Genomic DNA, 17,388 nt, shown 5'->3' on the forward strand with positions numbered 1-17,388 from the left:
CTTTTTCCACACTTTATAATGCTCAACACTCAGGCACAAAGAAATATGTACTTCATAACTGCTGTCTGTAATTTATATTTTAGAACTTATGTACATGAAGGTCATAACCTTTGGAAATTATGTTGTTGATTCCATAATCACTATGGTAAATGTTCTAACATCTCACTGATCTGTACCCTTGTGGTCTTGCATGTTTGCCATTCAAAATGAGATTATATGGACTAAAAATGCAGGACATGTTGTTTTCAGCTAAAGAAATTGCAATCACTCAAAAAAGAAATAGCTAGACATAAAAGATAAAGATGATCTATTGCCACTTCCAAAACTGCTGATCAGTAGCTGCTATTCAAACACCATTGCATTTCAACAGTATCTTCTTTAACACCAATGTGGTGTCCCATAATGATGAACCCGGAGGGCCCAATATGAAAAAAAAAGATTAAATAATATAAATGGCTTAGCTTTACAAAACTTTTGATCTTTTCCTTATATAATATACAAAATGCAGTATCCTGCATAATGCTACTATACAGACAGAAGCACAAACACATAAGTCAAAGTAAAATTAGTGAGGCATTTTTCTTTGGATATTACTTGGAATCTCACAAGGGTTCCATTAGATGGCAGTACTCAGGAATAAAAAATACTGTAGTCATATATTAATGTCAACTCAATATATGAAAGTTTTTATGTTTAAGAAACTTTCAAAATCTAAAAAATGATTTATGAACCATCCCTGAGCAATAGAAAAAGGTTTACTATATGCATTTTTTTATTCCTTGCTAGCCAGAAGCTATTTTTTCCTTCTGTAGAGAGGCATTTAAAAGCCTTGCATTTTATAATTTATGATTGGTTGTTTCTTTGCAACCTGATCAAATCTTAACATCATCTTAAAATGTGACTGACATTATTAGGTATTCTAGAATTCACTTGACAACTATCTTTCCTCAAGATAAAAATGTCAGCAAACAATGCCCATAGTTCATTTGGGATTTACACTGAATAAAGAATGGAGTAACTAAGGAATTAACTAAGGAATTAACAGAATGGAAAGATCTAAGCTGTAGGCCATTTCAAAATAGTTCAATACAAAATAACATTTAAAGGTTTGCATAGGTTAATGGGTGATTTAGTTCAATGGTGAAATCAAAAGGCAATCATTTGCCTTCGCTTTCTTCCAATCTACAGTGAGTGATCAGGTTTGAATTTGTACGCTTATGTTTCCTATTAAATATCCTATGGCTATAATTTGAAAAATTATAATTTAAATGAGCAGCTGAGATGGTCTTCATTTTCAGTTCCATAATTATTCTATGAATATAAAAATAAATTAAATTTCTGAAATCATAGGAAGATGAGGATATCCACTGCATAAAAACAGAAAAAAGTATAATCTACTACTGTTAGAGAACATAATTCTTTGTCAGTTTATGCTTGAGGTCACGATCTCCATGTTGGTTTTTTGTCATTTTGAAAAGGGATAGTTATAACTTTCATGAAGATTCAAAAATACTACATCCAAAACACATTAGAAATTATGAGTATGTAATTTTCTACTCAAACAAAGAAGTGTTTTTTTTTTCGTTTTGAAGGATATTTACAACATGAAATTTAGTCTCTATTTTCCAGGATAAAAAAGGTAGCAAACTGGCTTTTTTTTGTGCTTAATAGTATTTTCTTTACTGAGATAACTTCTGGTAATCTGGAGGAATAGATACTAATACCGATAGATGCATACCATAACACTTTGCATATGGCTTCCTATGTCACTTTAATAGAAAATGTTGCATTGGAGATTTCACATTTTCAATAAATTGTAAAAATGCAAATACACTCTCCACACTTCCTTACTTCATTAGATCACTATCTTTGATATTCAGTGTTGACTCACACAATTGATTCGAAGCCCTTAAGGTTGATTTTCACTAAAAGAATAAAAAAGCATAAAGCACATACAACCAGACAAACTATAAGAATATTTGTATTTCATCTCAACTTTCTGGCTACTGCAACTGAGTAAAAGTCTGGCACCAACATCTAGTATGTGATTGAGAGAAATGGATTTGTATGTTTAGAAATAATATATAACTCCAGAAGGCAGTTGTTTTATAAAATTAACAAGGATTATCAAAAGCAATAGGGAGCCTGTATTGGTTTTAGAGTATTAAGCCAAAATGACCAGAAGAAATATAAGTATTACAAAAACAGTACAGATAATTTGAAAGATTTACCATTAGATAAAAGCTGGGTTCAAGGATGAGTCCCACAAGGATAAAAATAAAAAATTAAGCATTGAAAGTCTACATCAATACAAGATGCAAAGTGTCTGGCAAGAGTCTTCAATTAGAACACTAGTGTATTTTAGGTGTACAATTGTATCATATAATATATTTATATCAATGCAACTAAATGTAATCATAAATCGGACATTATACAGTACTCAGAATATTAGTATTTTTAAAGTTTTCATGTTATGGTTTTGGTAATGAATTATTTATCAAATAAGCTACCTATAATTTCCTGAAAAGGTAACAATGGTTTTATATATATACACTTTTATATATATTTTACTTTTTTTGCTATTCATCTTTCTTTGTGGAGTTTCCACAAGCAGAAGGTGGTGGTGAGACACTCCAGAGATATGCTGGAATGTGTTAAGACCTCATATGCATGACAGAATTAGAGAACTGTCCTGAACCGGTGTGAAGCCAATGTCCTATAGAAAGGTTCAGTGAGTAAACAGTCTAGTGCAATGCAAGGGAGTCAGTCGGTATCAGCAAGTGACAGTCTCATGGGGAGGCTCCTCAAGTTTCCTCCTGAATTGATAGACCTTACTGTGACAGGAACACTGAGAAGCCGGGTCTCGCGGTGAGACGCAGGCTGAGCGATTTTCTCACTGGCAGGTACGTCAGTACGGGGCTAATGGGATAGAGCCTTTCTAACCAGCTTGGCCCTCACTGCCATACCTGACAGTCATACCCAGCACTGCCAGGGGGACTCTGAGATGCTGGCTCTTGCAGTGAGATGGCTGGTTACATCAGGTACATCAGTAACCACGGAAGGGTCAGGTTCCAGTACAATCCTAGAGGCATTCAAGCAATATAACAGACACCCAGCTCTAGAGAGAGAGTAGGGCTGTCTGAGTGAAAGCCAGCTCATAGTAAAGGGTCCTCTACCATTGAGTGAGATGTGCTGGGAGCTTCAGGGAAGCTGAGTCTCATGATAAGATATCGTTGTAATTGAAGATGAATGGGATGAAACTCCCAGGCTAGAAGTGAGCGATTTAGGAGTAGACCACTCAGGTTGTGGAGAGCAGGAAAGCTGAAGAGTAGCACCCTCAGTAGATTCCGTTTAGCCGGTCTCGCTCTTTACCTATCTTCCTTTCCTTGTGAGAGCCTTCCCTGCTCTCAGTAACCTTAACCATATGTATCTAGGAGCCACCTACCCCTAGACATTTCGCTCCTATCCCTGGAACCATTAGTGACCTTGTGTCTCAACACGAGACTGAGTTTCCTGAGCTTCTCCTGAAGCTCCAGACATGCCTCACCCAACCAGAGTGGATACAGAGAAAATCCTGTTGCCCTGCTTTCCCTAGACCAGGATGTGCCACAGTGCTCAATCCCCTTCCAGGACTGCACTACAACCTGTCCCTTCTGTGGTTTAGATGTTTCTCCCAGCCTCTCACCGAAAGACTTCTTACTGTCCCCCCTGAAAGAGAGGCTCTTACCTGCTCATCCCTCAATGACAAACCTGCCAGTGAGGAACTTGCTCATCTGGCGTCTCACCACCAGGTTTTCACACTGCCCTCGTCACAGTGAGATCAAGATATCTGTGTGCTGAATTCAGGAGCCTCCCCCTGAGACTCCATTTCTCTTTGCCGAACCTGGTAACGAGGGTCTGACTCCCCTATGTAGACCTAAATTGTGTACTCACTGAACCATTATATAGGACACTGGCTTCACAATGGTTCAGGTCGTTCTCTTATGCGTATGTAGTCTTAACGTATTCCTGTGTATATATGGAGTATGTTACCAGCACTTTCTAGTGGCTTAACCCTTTATTTGACACTCTAGATACTACTCATTTCACCAGCATGTAGACTCAGATAGCACTGATGCTAATATGTAGGTGACTTGTTACTTTAGTGTTAAATTGTCACCTTACAACCAATTAAAATATAAAAAATAAGAAGAATAAAAAGAATACAAGATGGAATGGGAGTAGCAAGAGTCTATAAAAATATGATAAAAATAAAAGATGAAGATTTGTAAAGACATTAACACACCTGATAACATGTGTCTGGTTCCAGGCAGTTATACACATTCTGCTGCATATCCAATAAATCCTGGAGCAATCCTCTCCAGTGACCCTCACTTACAGGTGGATTCCTAGGAGCAAATCAATAATATAGTCATTCACTATACCTCTCTTTCGACCAACAACTCTATACTGCAAAGCTGACCACTTGCCAGAAAAAATTTGAGCAGCAAAATCATTTCCCTGCTCATCTCTACAAATCTAGTGTAATTCATTTATAGCCCAAAGAAATACTTATAAGTTATGCATTAAAACAATGTTGATGAATATAAGCAAACATGCATACTCTGCATATGGAGGGCAAATACTCTGCTTCTATCTGTGCTTTAACATACTTGCGTCCAGTGTATCGGGTGAGCTTAACCATCAGCTGATAAGCTTCCTCACGGCTGGATTGGCTGGACTTCACAAATGAAATGGGTTTTTGAAGTCTGTGCTTCTCCAAAATCTCAGCAACACTGAACCAGTAAAAAACACAAGGAAAGGGTTTTCAAGGAAATGCAGATCCCAATAATAAACAAATACTGTAACAATAATAATAAGCAACACATGAGGAAAGTATATGCTGTTCCAAACAACTGCAGTTGTTTTAAGACAGCAACACACAGAATACAAACAAGTCTCTCTTGACCTTTTTCCATGATCTATAAACCATATGGTGTGTTGTGCTTCTTTCCTAGGGATCTGGAGTTTCTAATGACTTTTACCTAAGCCTCATCAAAACCTGCTCACATTTTACAGATGTTTTCATACAGTAACATAATCTGTTATGGGAACCAGATGGTGTTCTATGTAAAATTCATGTACTTATTTAGGTAATTATTAATGTTTATTTAGGGCACTTTATATAAAAACAAACACATTTCTATGCAGTTCAATTCAAAATACATAAGGGACAAGGCAGAATTACAAATCAGGCATTAAATAAGATATGTGCTGTACATTAATCATAATTTATAATCACAAGTCAGTAAAAAAATAGTGAATCAAAAACTATGAGGGGTTCAGCATATTCATATTGTTAGAAAATAAAAATGTACCAAGCAATAGGAAACAATTTGAGGCACCTGAGATATGGCAGATGTGTTCTTTTTTATTCTCTAGCAGTTCTGGAAAGACGGTAATAAATCGGAGACAAACTTGGACAAGACAAACCAATATTTATTAAAGATCAAATAACACTAAATAGCACAGTTCCCTCTAAAACGTTCTGTATATACAAATGTATGCATTTCAGTGGCCTTCATTCTACAGACTGAGAAACTCAGAAAGGCCTAAATGCATTTACAGATGCAGCCATTCAAAGTGCGCGGTACAGACACGTACCAGAGGTAATTGGCTACAGCCTCGCGCAAAATACCGCGGTACGTGATTGGTTGACCACAGGGGCACTCGTGGTCCGTTGGTCGGTCGTAGAAAGATTTAAATGTCTTTACTGTGCCCGTTTTAATATTGAATATTTATATGGAATTTTACCACTGAAGGGAAATCTTAGTAGCTGAGCATAAAAAGAATAGGAGCATACTGTAACGCGTGTTAAGGCCATAAACAATAATAATTTTGGAACAAACACACAGTATATGGTTGGTCTCGGTACTTTAAAGAAAAAATACAAACCAGTATTCCATTTCTCCCTAAACATTTTAAGCATCAAAATCTTTAACTAACGTGACACCGGAGTCAACAAGCATACTTTTAGAATTTGTTTAAAAGGGAATATAATATGGAATCGTGTATCTAAAGAAATTAATAACAATATAATTATATTCATGTACCGCAACACAAGAATAGTACACGCTGTACGATGTCTGTTGATAATGTTTGTAGGGCTTTTTCAACACTCCTCATGTGACCTTGCCAGTGGCGCTGTGGGTTAGGTTCCTGACTCCTACATCACACGTTGCGTATTCGAATCCAGCCGAAGCCATGACTTTTTTTTTTCACAAACATTTCTTTGAAAAAATAAAACGTTTCCCTGGGTCAGAGATTAAATAAAACTTCACTCGCACCAAACAAATCTATATTTCTAAATATCACAACATGAATAGTCACCTATGCGTTACAATATAAACATTTATACTGATTTAAATCGCGTTTAAATCACCTTTATTTAAAACCCATAAATAAAGCTGATTTAGACTTTTAATTATTTAAAACTGTATTACAGAAGCACAATGCACAATGCAACGTAAATCGCTATCTTTCTCTTCTGCGTAATAATGTTCACCTCTCTGTCCAGCAAATTAACAATAGTAATAATAATGAACTTTATTGTATATGGCGCCTTTAAAGGTGGCTCCTCAAAGCGCTTTACAGGATAAAAACAATAACAACAATACTGTTAGGCTGGGCAAACGATTTTTTTTTTTTTTTAAAGAAATACAAAATGAGATATAATGATGTGTTCCGGCTTAGACATTAACGAAGAGCATAACAAAGGTCATAAAGGTCATAAACTATATTAATTTTGGAACATCAACATATATGTAAACTGTATGTTGCTGTTATTGTTATTTTAAAGAAAAAATACTGTAAAATCCTGGGTTTGGTACAATGATTCAGGCATTCATGTGAAGGACAACAGAGCTTTCACTGGCTCAAAAAGACAAAAAGAATAACGGACACAGCGCGAGCCTGCATTCTCTCCTCACCCGTCCACACCACACTTTTCCCTGGGTCAGATTTTAAATAAAACTTACAAAACTTATAAAACAAATTACCACACACTGAACACTGAACATGTTAACCCAAATATGTCTCACAATACTTTTATGGTACATTACTTTGCTAAAATGTATTTAAAAATAAAAATTATTACAAACGCCAGCAGAGAGAGAGACACACACACACAGTTCTTCATTGTCAAAAAGTAATTGTTTTTTACTTTGTCAGCACCCAGACAAACGCAAACGCGTTATTAATGAAATGCTTTTATTCATTCTTAATCAAACTCACAAGTTGTCATCTGCTGTTGAAGCTCTGTGAGACTAGAATCACACATGGCTAGACTTGACTCAGCTCTGGCTTTCCCATCTATACCGATGCACTGCAAGTACAACCCCCCTCTCTGCGGGAGTGCTGGCTGTGACGAATTGAACCGGTTTCACAGGTATTTTCAAAGTAGAAGGTGGCAAGATTTCCAGCGAAAGACACCTCCCCCCTACAAGACCCAGTAAGTACAGTACTTACTAGTTAAGAAAGCTAGGCTCCTCAATGAAATCGCTTTAACATGCTTATGCGTTGGTGTAACAGTCCGGGCGTGGCAAGCTTCTTATGTCTAAAGGAACCCTTCTTTCATTGGAAGACAATGAACACATTCTACCCGTACATGAGAATATAATGCTGGCGCGTGGGCGCGGTGGGGTGCTGTACTAGCTGTCAAAAAAAAAAAATTTTTTTTTAAAGTCAATTGAGTGTCCATAATATTGCAGTAAGTGAAAAGACCACGGGCATTCTTCCTCCCCCTACATTCTCAGAGTAGAATAGAATTTTCCTTTGACAAAACAAGGCTCGCCAGAAAATGTGAATCGAAACCTGTTTTTCTAGCTTTTAAAGTCGTGCGAAGTGTAAGCAGGAACACATCATTATATCTTACATATGAAAAATACATAATATAGCTCCCAAACAAACGCAAACGTGTTTTTAATCAAATGCTTTTATTCACTCATAATCTGACAATTTCAGGAAGACTAAGGAAGGACTAAGGAAATTGTCATCTGTTGTTGAAGCTTTGTGAGCTCGGTGACTTTGAGACCACTTGTTATTCCAAGCTGTTTGAATCGCCACCATCCAAATAGAGAAAAAAGAATTGACTGACAAGATTTAAGATGTGGCTGTCAATGTTGGATTAAAAAAAAACACGTTGCCCGACGTTAGTTGCATTGCTTGAAAAATAATTTTATTTTGAGAGACTGGATAAGTAATTCAAGTGTTTTTTTAACTTCCTGAAAAACAAGTAATAATTTAACAATATGTGCAAATGTTTTCTTATGATATGTCGCTGTTGTGAATGTCTGTGGAGTGTATCTTATTTGCCTGTCCTGGCTGTGCTCTCTCGCTCGCCCTGCCCCCCCCCTCTCTCACTCAATTCAATTCAATTCTAGGTGCTTTATTAGCATGACAGATGGGTACAATCAGTGTTGGGTATTGACTTTGTAATCTGTATTGCTTTGAGATGCCAGTTTTAAAGGTGATATATAAAATCAAGGCTTTAACTTGCTTTAACTCCACATGTCTGAGTTCTCGTGTCTGTCCTATCCGAGCCCGAAAGTATTACAACATGTATCTTTATAGCAGGTGGTGTACAGCTTTTTAGTATAGATTACACTTTTCTAAAATGAATTAAAAAAATAATAACGATTACAATCTAATCTTTCCACGTTTGATCCCAAGATCCCAAGAAAAATAAATCTAAACGGGGAGAAAACTATGCTGAAAGTTTATTAAGATACTTAAAAGACTACACAGCCCAATTTATGTTGCATTTGTCTCATTGTGAGGCGAAACAGCCCTACACAGCCCTGTCACAGTACACGAATATAATCATATCATTATTAATTTCTTTAGATACGCGATTCCATATTAAATTAGCAGAAAAGCTTAAAACTACCACTTTTTTACACACTATTCCACGTTAGTTAAACACTTCAATGCTTAAAATGTTTAGGGAGAAATGGAATATCGGTGTGTATTTTTTCCTTAAAGTACCGATTCCTGGAATCTGACTGGCTGACACCCTTCTGAAGTGGTTCCATAATATCTGGTATACGGAAAAGAAAGCGTTGATAAAAAAAGCCTGGATTCTCATGTATCTGATACAAGTATCTTTTAATAGTCTTTGATTTGCTCTTGAGGATCCTTGTGATATTTTGAGCTCTGGTTTAATGATAAGTGTCGCAGTTTAAATAATTATAAGGCTTTGATGCATAAATATTTCTGATAAAGGTAGGTTGTGTACTTTTGTCCAACTGAGCAATCTTGCTTTCATAAAATATACCAATTTTTTAATGACTGATGATTAACATGCTGTAATACACAGTTTAAATTTAAAAGCTCAAATGCTGTACATGAGAGGTTAAGCTTTATTGGCTCCTCCTGGCGGTTTTACAAGGTGATTCCGGATACTTTCCGGCATGACGTCAAATGACGCGATACACCGCGCGATACTGCATTTTGATGCGACACGCCCACCGGGGTATACCGCGAAATACCCCACCCATTTTGAATGGCTGCATCTGTATGAAGGAATATGACAGACATCTCCCTTCCTACAATATAGATGCCCAAAGTGAATGCGAATCAGTCTCTCTATTCTAAAAATGCATCGCCAATGTAGGAGAGAATGTTTTAGTCTGAGGATTCCACAATATAGGAAATCTTAACTTCCTAAAATGAATAGAACAGCAGGCCCTATAAAATAAGGCTCAACTAAATAGCTAGTAACTGGTCTCCAAAGACAGAACAAGGTTCTCTTGCATTACACAAAGTAAGAAGAAGAGGATGAGATGGAGTTGTTCATTCTTCTCTCTATATCTTCTCCCTAGCTTCTCTCCCTTTCTTCCTCCTTTTCTGTTTTTTTCTTTTCATTCTGTATTCTGTGTGTTGATGTTAATCAAGCAAAGTAATTTTCCAGAAAACCCATTTTGATCAATCAAGTTCACCTGCAGTTAAGCAACCCCACCGCTCAAACCATAGCCATTATTTATATTTTCTGAAGCCTTAAACAGAATATGAACTGCAAATGGCAACCCCAGCCCCACCATCTCATAGGTATATACTGTTACAAATAGGGCATTAAGAAAACAGAGAAATACAGAAAATAGAGTGAGTGGGATAATCAATAATTAAAATAATAATCATAACCTTCTAATTGTAAAGACATTCCCAAGAATATACCTGAAAGTTCGGTATAATCAGAAGCACTTGATTGTTTTCTGGTACGGCTTTGGCAAAAATAATAGATCAGGCACAAGGGGTTAAACAAATAATTATTAATAATGGCAATAACACACACTAAGAACACACAATACAAAATACAACATACAAGTTACACTATTAGACATCCCAGAGACTATGTCCTGGCCACCTAGAAAAACCCTAAACTGCTGCCAAGTATTCCAATCCTATTTAACACCTAACAAGCACAAAAGAGATACAATTCTGCCTTCTAATCCAAACAGAATATGACCTAAACAAATATGATCCAAACAAGGACCTCCTGCCTGGAGGGTCTTTCTGTCTGTTCTCTCTCCTCTCTGTCTTCCTCTCTTTCTCTTCATCTCTCCTGTCACCTGTCTTTAATCTTGTTTGTTAGATTTACCAAGAATTTAACTAAAATAAACCAGATAGTTCATTTGTTCAATGTGTCTCAGAACCAATACAATGACAGCAAATACCATAGTACCTTTCTTGCTTTGATGCTCCCATGTACTGCAAATGTTGACAATAGCTAGATGTTGATCACCTCCCATCTAGCTGTAACAATACATTTAGTTGTACAGGTTTACTGCGTACATTTCCCAAAAATGAAAAACTTGATTAACTATGTACAGGCAATATGAACTCTTCCCAACTGCACAGCTTCCTAAATGTCAAAAGAAACTAAAACCAGTTTTTTTAAAGACAGGCACCAGAACCCTAGGGCAAATCTGATTGCTATCACAACTTACAAGATCTGCAATATATGTAATACATCTTTAAATAGGAAACAGCTGTTCAAAGATGTTCAAAAATATGAGCTATCCAGGGAACATGCTGAAGAAAAGCCACTACCTCTCAGTTTCTATATGTATTATTTTCATACAACTGCAATAATTAGAATAAAATCAACATATTTAATAAGTTTGTACCCTACACTGATGTGTCAGGCAGTTGTGCAGCTTTCTTAAGTCAGAAAGCACTACAATTTACTCCTTCCTTATATAGAGGAAGACAGATGCCTCTTCAGAGGTGTAAAAACACTAATGAACATATCAAAAATGGTTTTAACAGTACTTTACATGCAGTTTGAGGATGTTTCATTGCAAATAAAGGAACAAGACCTCTTAGCCCAGTGGATTTGAATACATTCAACACTGACATCATTGCCATTATAAGGTCAAGTTCCAGTTTAAAGGCGACCAACAAGTTCTTTGTTATGCAAACAAAGAATTAGTGTGATTTGACCTCTACTTGTAAAAGACAGAAAAGTGGTTTAGTGGGTGTGATACCTTTCATAATTACATTCAAGGTGATATGAAATCTTGGCATCCAAACACCTAATCCATAGATGAGACTATTTGCTGCACTGTAGGCATGATAAGGAAAAATTGTTAAATGTAACCTGCTGTGTACATTTTCTAGGTCTCATTGAAGCAACATATGGTGACATAGTGTTAAATTAGTCCTATTAAGCAAACAAGCTGGTTTAACTTGTTAAGAGATAACTTTGAACCAATATCTGCATGTTTTCAACAAATAAAGAGAAGAACTATCTTTAAAACCACAAATGTGAAGAAACCACCTCCAGGTCACTAATAAGCAACTGTTTATATAAATCAAGTAATGTCATCCAAAAACAAAGAATACATCTTAAACACCAGATGAAAGTAACACAGGACTTCACTAGATAACAGAAAGAAAAAAATGCCAGACTTTTTTTATAAGTTTCGTCAAATAATTCTTACAATTTGATCATATTTACATTTTGATAACATACCTAAGGTGTTTCTCCAGGTGATCCACCTTGTCATGGAGTATTTTGGTCAGGTTTGTTTCAGATCTATGAGGAAAAAAATAATTATTCCGTGGCAGTGGATTACAGAGAAAATATGAACAGTAGGCTATAACAAGTAACTTATTCATACTGGTTAATTGTGTTTATTAATTGTTGATCTTTTTTTTTTCCTTTGGAAAGTTCATCTGGAATATGTTTCTCCCACACTAATTTAACGGGGGGGTATTTTTATAATGAAACTTCAATGTACAGCTTTCATTTGAGCTATAATGTGGCTGCTGTCCCTGACCAAATTAAAGTGTCAGTTAAAAAATAACTTTGCAACCACAAAACATTTTCTTCAAAAGCTTTAGGGTGCATAAGTCAATCATAAAATCACTGCCAACACGGTTGTGCCTTACTACGAAATCAACAGAAAAGGCTGACTTCTTTTTCTGATACATACTCTCTATGTATTTCTGCTTGTAAAAAAATACTTGGTTGCACTGTCATATCTGCCGCTTAGTTAATCACAAAATGTAAAATTCAATATAGTTCAATCTGATGTCCCAGACCATCCAATTATCCATAATCAGAAAACTGTTTTTCAGACCTGATGCAACTTGAACCCTGTCCTAGAAGCATAGGGTGCCCAGTACACAACTACACCACAAATACAAACCCACAAGGACAATTAAGAAATATTACTTAACCTAGACAATATTTCACTGGGAAGTGCAAAGACGTTCAAGCTCCTGGAGAGAAGCTATGTGGATACAGGAAGAACATCCAAATTCCACGGAGAAGGCACCCCAGACTGGAACAGTATCCAGGACCCAAGAGCTATGAGGCAGCAGCTCTAGTGGGTATTCTATGGGTGCCATTGTACCATCTTCAAGGGTAACATTTGTTCAAATTAAACAACCCCGGTTTTATTTAAAAAATGTACGTTCTACAATGTGAAATTTGGCCCGCAATCCTTGTGTAGCACCAATGATGGGGCACTATGAGCAAGTCTTTTTACGCCTGTTTTGGCAAGGTACTGTAGATGTTTTGTAAATAGGTTTACTTCACTGTCCACACCCTTGTTCTCACTTTTTATTCTTAATATAATCATTAAAACATAAAGCTTCTCCAAATGTTGTTAGTGAGGAAGGCTGTGAGGGCTGCCTCATAGCACTTGGGTCCTAGGTTCAATTTTCGGGGTCCTATCTGGATGAAGTTTATATATTCTCCTCATGTTCATGTTTCTCAGTTTCCTCCAAGTGCTCCGCTTTCCTCCCACAGTCCAAAAATATACTGGTAAGTTAATCTGCAACCCTTTATTGTATAAAGCATAAAGAAAATGATTGGATGGACAGTGGAAACCTGGAAGGGAATACCAGTGAAAGCAGGATGGGGTGAAATGTTCCATTGTTTTTCCAGGTTTTGTTTTCATTTTGGGGAAATTTAATATTATTAACAGTTGATTACCAAAAAAGAGGTAGAGGTATATCAGAAAAGTTTAAAAACGACTACAATAATATAGAAGAGCTCCACCTTCCCTCACATTTTCTGGAAAGCGCGGTGAAAGGTTGTCTTTTAAAATACAGAAAAGCCTTGTAAGGAGGAAGAATCCAAAACGGATATTAGAAATGGTTAATAACTGTAACTGTATGGGTAATATACTTACCCATAGCCTCTCTGTGGAAGGCATTCTAAGACATCATAACAGAGAGGTAGCTGATCATCTCGTTCACAGCTATAAACACATTCGAGGGCTATTGACATTAACTGGTCATGGTCTCCAATAATTTTCTGTTGGCACTGTAAAGAAGAGTGCATAACATATCACCTCATTATTCAAAGTTAAACATGCCTTCAAGCATAACAATGGTATATATAATCTAGGTTAGACCACAAGTCATAGAAGGGATTTTCAAACAATGATCATTAATTAGCATCAGCATGGACATTTTCAATATGACATTATGTGCATTCAGTTTGGTTATTAAGAAAATGTGCTAATATGATTTTTTAATTTATGCTGATTATAAAGCTGAGGCAGTTAACCAAGTTTTTTTACCAATCATGTATATTTCAATGTATCAATGAACAATGACCTTTTTTGGTACTCAAGTATCCACATTAATACAGAATTCTAAAACAGGATTGAACAACACAAAAATAATAAATGCATTCTTATTATATGCATGTTATTTTAAGACAAAAATATTTTAAAGTTATTTACTAAGAAAATCAAATCTCATATAAAACAAAGTCTCCAGCAAATGCAATTCCCCAACATGCACTATATATATTTCTAAACAAAACATGGTTTCACTGTCCTTTTCGAGTGTGTTCTCTTTTGTGTACTAGTGTAAATATGTGAAACTCACTTTTTTCTTTGTGGGACAAACATGGTATTTACCTTAATTGTTAATGTTTTGAAACACTTCCGAACATTACTTGTAAATCACATATCTAACCACTTCACTTATAATAACATTACCTTTTAGCAGTTTTATTTTTTGTTTACATTTATTAAATGTAGGTTTTCAACAAAGATTCCTGGTTTGACAAATATTTTTGATAAAATACTTACTTGTCACCCACTGACAGCCTTTTAATGAGCCTCAGCAGTTACATCGGTGTTACACAGCTGATAGAACTATCTCTTCTTCAATATCATTCATTAAAATAAAACCTTTTAAAAGGGATTTACAATAACTCTCGAATTGCACATACAAAGAAACAGATGTGCAATTTGGGGCTGTGAGGCAAGGAACAAACTGTAAAGTGTAGATCTTTTCATGAAATAGTAGAAGGATATATAAAAATGCTGAAAAGTTGTTAAAACAAATTAAGAGGAAGACATTCAGCATATCTAGAGATCTAGCATTACCATTACTTGTGCATTTTATCATCACTGTAGCAATACTAAAGTACAAGTTAGATTTAAGGAAACCTATAATGTCTGAATCATAGCCCAAGTGTGAAATTCCTTGGTGGCAGCCACAATTCTAATATTACAAATCCATTGCGTCCAGTCACTCAGTGATCAAAATACTACTAATAAAATTTTCCGGGATAAGTCTTGAATACTGAGATACATAATTCAACATATGTAGTCAAAATGTGGTGAAAAAAACTCCCTTGTTCTATTGTTGTTTCATTTTTTACACAAGAATGGAGCATATTCTTATTTTAATTAGAAACTTTATCACAACTGACCAAATGTACAGAATGTAAGGGGAAAATCCATTCAATATGTTGAGAGGAATTTATTAAATTATGTTCTTGAATATTCTTGAATTCTTGTAATTTACTTATGTGTGTAACGCAAGTATCCCATGTCTATTACGCATTGTAAGTATCAGATACACCTAGCTCTCGATTTATGAGTTCAATACTCCAAACCTGTCTGAACTTCCCATGACTTTAAATTCTAAAAAAGTATCTTATATGGTACCCATCTTACAAAGCACCCAAGTTACATTTATAGTTAACTTTAAGCAGACATGGCTGTTAACTAATAATGTGCATCATAATGCACAGCGCATGTCCAGCACAATGGTTTCTAATTCAATTATATTAACCCAGATCATTCCTGCATTTTCGGCTACAACTGTGACCAATGTTCCCAAAAATTATAAACATTCTATAAGGTAAACAGTCATTTCCTATATGAATAAAACTGTTACACCAAAAGAAAATTACTACTTGGTTATGCATTCATTATGTGTGTCACAGATTGCAAAATTTCCAAGGGCTCCGCACAAACCTTAAATTTGAAATGTATATTTTTAAACACATACAAAACACAGCCAACAGCTCTAGCTGAAGAGTTATGGAGTGTTTTAGTAGTTTTCTGTCCTGCACTCATCAAAACCCTGGGGTCCATAAATTGTTATTCAGGCAAAATCATGGTGGGAACTGCAACAGTATAAAGCTTATTAGTAATGTGTGAAAAGATTTTTGTTAGGATGGAAAAAAAGAGTGCTGGGCATGCAAGAAAGCCAGTATGAGACTGGAACCAAACAATTTTTAAGACTTTTTTTATGTTCTTGTTTATAATTTGTACAGCTTGTTAAAAAAGCAAAACCAACAAAGGATAACTTACATCAGGTTTAGAATGTTGAAATATCTTCAAGGGAAAGGTAAGGTCTTCTCTAGAAAGAGAGACTAAGAACTCTTTCAGCAGTTCGTTGGCAGAGTCTGCTTTCTGGTTTTCACATCGATGGAGGAAAGGGACCATCCATTGGTACGCATTCTTCACATACTTTTGTTCGGACGACTGGAAGTAACAAACAGGGTGATTTGTAAATAGACAATTGGTCTTAGTTTTTATCTAGAATTGGATTCAATGACTCAGGTATCATACTTAAAGAAAATGATAGTTTCAAGAAAAGTATACATTCAGAGCATGTCTCTGTCAAGACATTGCACAGGGAGTTAAATTATTTAAAGAAGGGTAATTTTTTTAGTTCTTTTTTTTTAAATACCTTTTCAATCCCACCTTTAAGGTCTTTAAAGATATTTTCACTGCTTTAAGGTTGCAGGTTACATATAGAGATGCATACATTTGTTTTTGTCTTTGCAACCAGGGAATACATTAATTAATTGAACCAAAGCAAACATAAGCTTTAAACTGAACAAGTCTCTAAAAATAACAAATGCATGTATTTTTCTTAACTAAAGAGGATAAGATCATGCTTTATTTAAGCTGTTATTTATATTGTTTTCTAAACACTAGTTAGCTGAAATTAATTCAAAGCATGGATCATAGAACATACTGTTTTCATTAAAAGCTTCAATTTTTCAATGTCTTTCATCTGTTGTAGATCCTTCAGCGTCAAGGTCAGGTCACATGCAGTCTCATATACCAGAGTCTCTAAGGTAACCAAATCATCACAGAGAAGCTCAAGGCCAGGAATGTTTCTCTCTTTTCCCAGCCGCACCAAGGACAAGGCACAATCCACCTAGAAAAAGAAGACAGATGAAACGAATCCATATAAGGCCCTAGACGTGCTTGTATAATAATTATCTTTGTACGGAGTGAAGCTCTCAACACTAACTTTGCAAGTTATGGTATTTTACAATAGCTCTCATTCTCCGAATTGCATCTGTTACTAGCTACAAGATTCAACAGTGATGCACATTAAAATAAGTGCACGAAAATACTGCAGGCAATAGCTTGAACAATGAAGTATTCAGCCGAAAAACTTTTATTGATCTCAAACAGTGCATCGCGTGCTCTCCTCAGAAAAAGTTAAGGGCTCTGTCAAAGAATACAGATGTAAATGCACATACATTTAATCAGGCAGGAATTATATTATCTTTCCTAACTGCTTTAGTCTTCACTTGTTTTTCTTGAGATGTTGCCAGTTTTTACATTA

The 17,388-nt window shown here is 35.7% G+C and overlaps 1 protein-coding gene across 2 annotated transcripts in view; it reads right to left on the reverse strand.

The window, feature by feature from the left end:
* The window catches only part of nbas (NBAS subunit of NRZ tethering complex), a 277,731-nt gene that overhangs the window by 189,466 nt on the left and 70,877 nt on the right, over positions 1-17,388 (reverse strand). For both annotated transcript variants that reach the window (XM_088625619.1, XM_088625618.1), the window contains exons 24-29: positions 16,786-16,971; positions 16,113-16,286; positions 13,683-13,816; positions 12,014-12,076; positions 4,653-4,775; positions 4,286-4,388 (exon numbers count right to left, since the gene is read on the reverse strand). In XM_088625619.1, the coding sequence (XP_088481745.1) occupies positions 4,286-4,388; positions 4,653-4,775; positions 12,014-12,076; positions 13,683-13,816; positions 16,113-16,286; positions 16,786-16,971 (783 nt within the window). The remainder of the gene's footprint in view (positions 1-4,285; positions 4,389-4,652; positions 4,776-12,013; positions 12,077-13,682; positions 13,817-16,112; positions 16,287-16,785; positions 16,972-17,388) is intronic.

The sequence above is a fragment of the Lepisosteus platostomus genome, chromosome 3 (genome assembly GCF_059453375.1).
Source record: "Lepisosteus platostomus isolate fLepPlt1 chromosome 3, fLepPlt1.hap1, whole genome shotgun sequence".
In the NCBI taxonomy this organism is placed as follows: Eukaryota; Metazoa; Chordata; class Actinopteri; order Semionotiformes; family Lepisosteidae; genus Lepisosteus; species Lepisosteus platostomus.